This window comes from Otolemur garnettii, unplaced genomic scaffold (genome assembly GCF_000181295.1).
Source record: "Otolemur garnettii isolate 467f Iridium unplaced genomic scaffold, OtoGar3 scaffold00091, whole genome shotgun sequence".
Taxonomy (NCBI): Eukaryota; Metazoa; Chordata; class Mammalia; order Primates; family Galagidae; genus Otolemur; species Otolemur garnettii.
This window is the reverse complement of record NW_003852486.1, coordinates 5992189-5998718: the sequence shown is the minus strand read 5'-3', so window position 1 is coordinate 5998718 and position 6530 is coordinate 5992189. Positions and strand designations below refer to the sequence as shown.

General features: G+C 44.3%; 1 protein-coding gene across 1 annotated transcript in view; it reads right to left on the bottom strand.

The window, feature by feature from the left end:
- Positions 1-1494: 1494 nt before the first annotated feature.
- The window catches only part of ZNF132 (zinc finger protein 132), an 8548-nt gene continuing 3512 nt past the window's right edge, over positions 1495-6530 (bottom strand). The window contains 2 exon segments of the mRNA XM_003795346.1: positions 1495-2113; positions 2115-3327. Of these exon segments, the coding sequence (XP_003795394.1) occupies positions 1495-2113; positions 2115-3327 (1832 nt within the window).

Genomic DNA, 6530 nt, shown 5'->3' with positions numbered 1-6530 from the left:
AGAAATATCAATAGCTTACATGGAGACTATGCTGAACTTACATGGTAATTTTCAGGGGATAGGTGGGTAATAGGTGCCCAAAACCAGATTCTGGATCTTAAGCTCCTTCTCAAATACTAAATCTGTCAGCTGTGTTAAATCTACCCATCCCCTCATGCCTACTTTGCTGAGCAGCAGGACTGTAAAGCCATGAAGGCAGTGTCTAAGTGACCAAGAAACCCTGGCCAGGTTACAGAAACCACTCTCCTGGACTAACGGATATCACTTCTCTCAGTCCTGAGTTCCTGCCTAGGGAGTAATGGAGGCCAAGATATAGTTCAAGAGAGGAGAAGTGAATGCACGCAGATTTGTGTTTTCTTTTAAATGTGGCCTCACCCACAGGAGGCACACAGGACTGCAGCTCTCAAGTTGCTCTGCACCTTATCCACAGCTGATGGGAAGCCACAACTACTTCTTTGTCCTGGATAGCACATACCTTATAGTTTACCAGTCTCCCCAACTCTGTATTTCCTCACACCTAGTGTTTCTCAACCCACATGTAGTTCCCACTGGGCCCCCCTAGGTCTTTGCCTTGGTGACCCTGCCTACTGGCTTCCTAGAGTCATTATCACCTTACTAGGAACCAGAAGACAGTTCATAAGAATTCTCCTGAGGAATCAGGGACCTGCCTCCTGATCCAACATACCATTCTAGTGTTACAGACTAATTTCTTCTTCCTTAGTAAGCTCTGGGTCCTCAGGTAAATGAAACATAGGCCACTATGTTCACTCCAGAGCCTTTCAGTCTTTCCCAATCCTTCACACAGCAACCTAAAATAGACCACAATAGGACAGATACTATGCCCTGAGGCAGTTCATGTGCCCCCCTAAACCATTCCCTATGTCCATTTCTTTTCTCAATCTACCCCAATAAAACCCCTAGTACTAATGGTACATGATCAATTACATCTTTGTTATGACACACTATACAGCAGACAAGGTGATGGTTCCATGGAGGGTAATTTTGGGGCTCACTGGACATATCATAGGAGTTACATGCAGTCTTGACTGACCCCATCCATGAGGAATGTGCATCTTTCTGGAAAGTTCAAACTGAATTCCCCTCAAGGCTCCTTGAACAGTATGGGGTCAGTTCCCTGCCTAAGCCTCTCAGCAGCAATGGAAATGAAGCCATTCCAATGGACCTGGGACAATCCTAGTTCCCACCAGGAAAGGGGAAATCAGACACAGGAAGCTGCATTTCCCCTGCATAAGGAGAAGACTGGTGCAAATATTTGCACCCAAGCAGGATGGAAACTTATGACTTCTGCCTATGTCCCAGGGGTGAGATGGCTCTGCCAAGGTTCCTGAGCTAATCAGAAAGGACAAAGTATCCTTCTAAAGGCTTTCCACATTTGCTATACATGGACATAATTATTTTTGAGTGGAGCTCTGTTGCATAAACTTGGACTTGGCTCAAGATTTTTGTTCAAAGTCTGCTTCCATAAGGCTTCACTCAGGAATGAATCCTTTTATGTTGAGCAAGGTTACAAAGGTGGCTAAAGATTTTCCCATGCTGGCTGAACTCATAAGTCCCTTCTCTGGTGTGAACTCTCTGATGTCGAGCAAGTGTGGATCTTTCACTAAAAGCTTTCCCACACTGGCTGCACTCATAGGGTCTTTCTTGTGTGTGAACTCTTTGATGACGAACCAGGTGAGAATTATTGCTGAAGGCTCTCCTGCATTCACTACATTCAAAAGGCCTTTCTCCAGTATGAACTCTCCAGTGGTAAATGAAGCTGGATTTTCAGGTAAAGAATTTCCCACATTCACCACACTTGTAAGGCCTTTCTCCAGTGTGAACTTTCTGATGTTTAATAAGAATGGAATTTTGGCTAAAGGATTTTCCACATTGATTGCACTCATAAGGCCTTTCTTTTGTGTGGACTCTACAGTGCTCAATGAAACTGGAACTGTGAGCAAAGACTTTCCCACACTCATTGCACTCATAAGGCTTTTCTCCAGTGTGAATTCTCCAGTGCTGAATTAGGCTGGAGCTGTGGCTGAAGGCCTTTCTACATTCACTGCTCTCATAAGGCCTTTGACCCATATGTACTTTCTGGTGCTGAATGAGGGGAGCTATTGCTGAAAGCTTTACTGCATTCACTGCATTCAAAGGGCCATTCTCCAGTGTGAACTTTCTGATGTCGAAGGAGATGGGAGCTTTGGCTGAAGTCTCTTCCACATTCAATGCACTCAAAAGGCCGTTCTCCAGTGTGAACTTTCTGGTGCTGAGCAAGGTTGGAATTATTGTTAAAAGCTCTCCCACACTGACTACACTCATAAGGTCTTTCTCCAGTGTGAACTCCCCAGTGCTGAATGAGAGCAGAGTTTCAGCCAAAGGATTTAGTACACTGACTGCACTCATAAGGTCTTACTTGGGTGGGAACTTTCTGATGCCAAAAGAAATTGGAGCTTTGGCTGAAGGCTCTTCCACATTTGAGGCACTCAAAAGGCCTTTCCCCAGTGTGAATTTTCTCATGCCGAATGAGGTGTGACCTGTTATTGAAGGCTTTCCCACAGTCACTGCACTCATAAGGTCTGTCTCCTGTGTGAATTCTCTGATGATAAACAAGTATGAGTTTGTGGATAAAGGTTTTTCCACATTCACTGCACTCATTTTTTCCAGTATGAAAATTCTGGTGTTTCCTCAGTTTAGACAGGTGACTAAAGGACTTCTCACATTCCTTACACACATGGGATATTTTTCCAGTGTGAAATTTTTGATTAATAAGGATTGATTTCTTACCAGAATGAGTTCTCAGGTGGTTGAGGAGGGTGGAGATCTTGAGGAAGGCTTTTCCACAGTTGTTGCACTTGAGGTGTTTTTGTATGTGGACTGAGAGCTGACCGAAACTTGAATATGACTTCCTCCTGCTGTCAATAGACTGATGCTGGAGGTCATGGCTATCCAGAAAGGCCTTTCTTCCTTCTCTGAAAGTGAAGGGATTCTCTGACAGGTGGACATTAGCGCTCTTCACAAATGACTCCCTGTCCCTACACATTCTGAAGGGCTTCTCTCTACTGAGCTTCTTCTGATGCTGGTGAAAGTTTGCATTGAACCAAAAGTCTCTCCCCCACGCTCCACATGTATAGGGTTTCTCCTCTGGGTGTGTTCTCTGATTCTCAGTCAGCTGCATAATGTCTTTCAAGAATGGCCCACACATGTCACAGGAGACAGCCTTCTGAGCGGAAGGATCTGTATTAGGGATCTTGACCCATGACACCCCTTCTATAGAAACATTCTGCTTGGGATAGGCCTCCTCACCTTCTGCTCCATACCAACAACCTGAAAGCAGAAAAATGCCAGTTAACTGAGTATTTCCACCAAGTGACTTCATTAGAAATGTATTGACCAGAAATTCATACCCAGGAATGGGTTAAGGGAATTGGTAACAGGCCAGGCAGGCCAGAATTAGGGTAAAGGAGGGCACATTATACAACATAAAACCCAGCAAAGCAGCTTGGTGCCTGTGGCTCAAGTGGTTAAGGCGCCAGCCACATACACCTAAGGTGGCGGGTTCGAATCCAGCCTGGGCCCACCAAACAACAATGATGGCTACAACCAAAAAAAATAGCCAGGCGTTGTGGTGGCCGCCTGTGGTCCCTGCTACTTGGGAGGTAGAGGCAGGAGACTCGCTTGAGCCCAGGAGTTGGAGGTTGCTGTGAGTTGTGATGCCATGGCACTATACCCAGAGGGACAGCTTGAAGCTCTGTTTCAAAAAAAACAAAACAAAACAAAACAAAAAAAACCCAGCCAAGCTATAGAATAAGGGAAGCCTCACCAGGGGCAAGGAAACAGAAATGGATCATAGGACCTGAACAGATATTTCTCCAAAAAACATATATATAAATGGTCAATAAGTGCATGAAAAGATGTTCAGTATTATTAGTCATTAGGAGTAGGTAAGCCAAAACCATAGTGAGATACTACTTCACACCCACTAGAATTGCTAAAGAAATAAATGTTGGCTGGATACAGTGGCTTATGCCTGTAATCCTAGCACTCTGGGAGGCTGAAGAGGGTAGACTGCCTGAGCTCAGGAACTTGAGACCAGCTTGAACAAAAGCAAGACCCTGTCTCTGCCAAAAATAGAAAAAGTAGATGGGTATATGGTGGGTGCTTATAGTCCCAGCTACTGGGGAGGCTGAGGCAAAAGGATCATGTGAGCCCAAGAGTTTGAGGTTGCTGTGAGCTATGATGCCACAGCACTCTACCCAGGGCAACAGAGTGAGATTCTGTCAAAAGAAAAAATTAATTAAAATAAAAACATTTGGCTCGGCGCCTGTGGCTCAAGTGGCTAAGGCGCCAGCCACATACACCTAAGGTGGCAGGTTCGAATCCAGCCCAGGCCCGCCAAACAACAATGACGGCTGCAACAAAAAAATAGCTAGGCATTGTGGCAGGCGCCTGTGGTCCCAGCTACTTGGGAGGTGGAGGCAGGAGTCTTGTTTGAGCCCAGGAGTTGGAGGTTGCTGTGAGCTGTGATGCCACAGTACTCTACCCAGGGGAACAAGCTTGAGGCTCTGTCTCAAAAATAAATAAATAAATAAATAAAAATAAATAAAAACATTTGACAATGAAGTGGAAAAGCTGGAATATTTATACACTGCAGGTGGCAATGTAAAATGGTGTAGCCAATTTGGAAAACAGTTTGGCAATTCTACTCTTACATTGCTATACAAGATAACTAAACACATATGCAGGATGGTGCCTCTGGCTCAGTGAATAGGACGCCAGCCCCATATACTGAGAGTGGAAGGTTCAAACCCAGCTCTGGCCAAACTGCAACAAAAAAAATAGCCAGGCATTGTGGCAGGCACCTGTAGTCCCCGCTACTCATGAGGCTGAGGCAAGAGAATCGCGTAAGCCCAGGAGTTGGGAGGTTGCTGTGAGCTGTGATGCTACAGTACTCTACAGAGGGTGACAAGGTGAGACTCTGTCTGTAAAAAATAAATAAATAAATAAAAATAAAAACATATCTGCATAGAAACTTGTACAAGAATGTTCACACTAGCATTTAAAAATTTGTTGGGTTTGTTTGTTTTTTAGAGACAGAATTTTGCTCTGTAGCATAGGCTGGATAGAATACAGTGGCATAAGGTGGAATATAGTGGCATGATCTGATCATAGTTCACTGTAGTCTCAAACTCCTGGGCTCAAGCAATCTTCCCAACCTCAGCTTCCTAAGTAGCTAAAACTACAGGCACACACCATCACATTCAGCTAATTTTTATTTTTTATAGACAGAGTGTCACTATGTTGCCCAGGCTGGTCTCCAAGAGATCCTCCCATCTCTACCTTCTGAGTAGCTGGGCTTATAGGTACATACTACCATGCCCAGTTTCAATAGCATCATTTTTTTATAACAACTAAAATGTGGAAATAAGCCAAATGCTCATCAACTGATGAATGGATAACAAATGGTGATATATTTATACAATGAAATATTATTTGGCTATAAAAGGAATGAACTACTGATATATGTTACAACATTGATGAATCTCAAAAATGTTTTGTTTTTTTTTTTTTGCTGGGCATGGTGTCTCATGCCTGTAATCCTAGCACACTCTGGGAGGCTGAGACAAGCTCACAGGTTCAAGACCAGCCTAGCAAGAGTGAGAACCTGTCTCTAAAAATAGCTGGGTGCTGTGGTGGGTGCCTGTAGTTTTAGTTACTTGAGAGGCTGAGGCAAAAGGATTGCTTGAGCTCAAGAGTTGGAGGTTGAAAAAAAAAAAAGAGTTGGAGGTTGCTGTGAGCTATGATGCCATGGCACTCTATCCAGGGTGACAAAGAGAGACTCTGTCTCAAGCTGTCACCCTAGGCAGAGTGCTATGGCATCTTAGCTCACAGCAAAGTCCCACTCTTGGGTTCAAGAGATCCTCTTGCCTCAGTTTTTCTATTTTTAGTAGAGACTGGGTCTTGCTTTTGCTCAGGCTGGTCTCAAACCTGTAAGCTCAAGCAATCCACCCACCTCAGCTTCCCAGAATGCTAGGATTACAGGCATGAGCCACTGTGCCTGGCCCTCAAAAATGTTTTGCTAAGTGTCATAGAAAAACATATATGGCGTGATTCCATTTATTTAAAATGTCTAGAATAGATAAATCTATATAGTCAGAAAGTAGATTAGTAGATTAGTAGATTAGCCTAGAACGGGGGGAAAGGGATATGGGAAGATTGGGTGTGACTACTAATGGATACAAAGTTTTTCTGTACATGATGAAAATATTATAGGATTCAATTATAGTAAAGGTTTTACAATGTGAAAATATGTTAAAAATCACCAAACTGGGCTCAGCGCCTGTGGCTCAAGTGGCTAAGGCGCCAGCCACATACACCTAAGGTGGCAGGTTGGAATCCAGCCCGGGCACACCAAACAACAATGATGGCTGCAACCAAAAAATAGCTAGCTGTTGTGGCGGGTGCCTGTGGTCCCAGCTACGTGGGAGGCTGAGGCAGGAGACTCGCTTGAGCCCAGGAGTTAGAGGTTG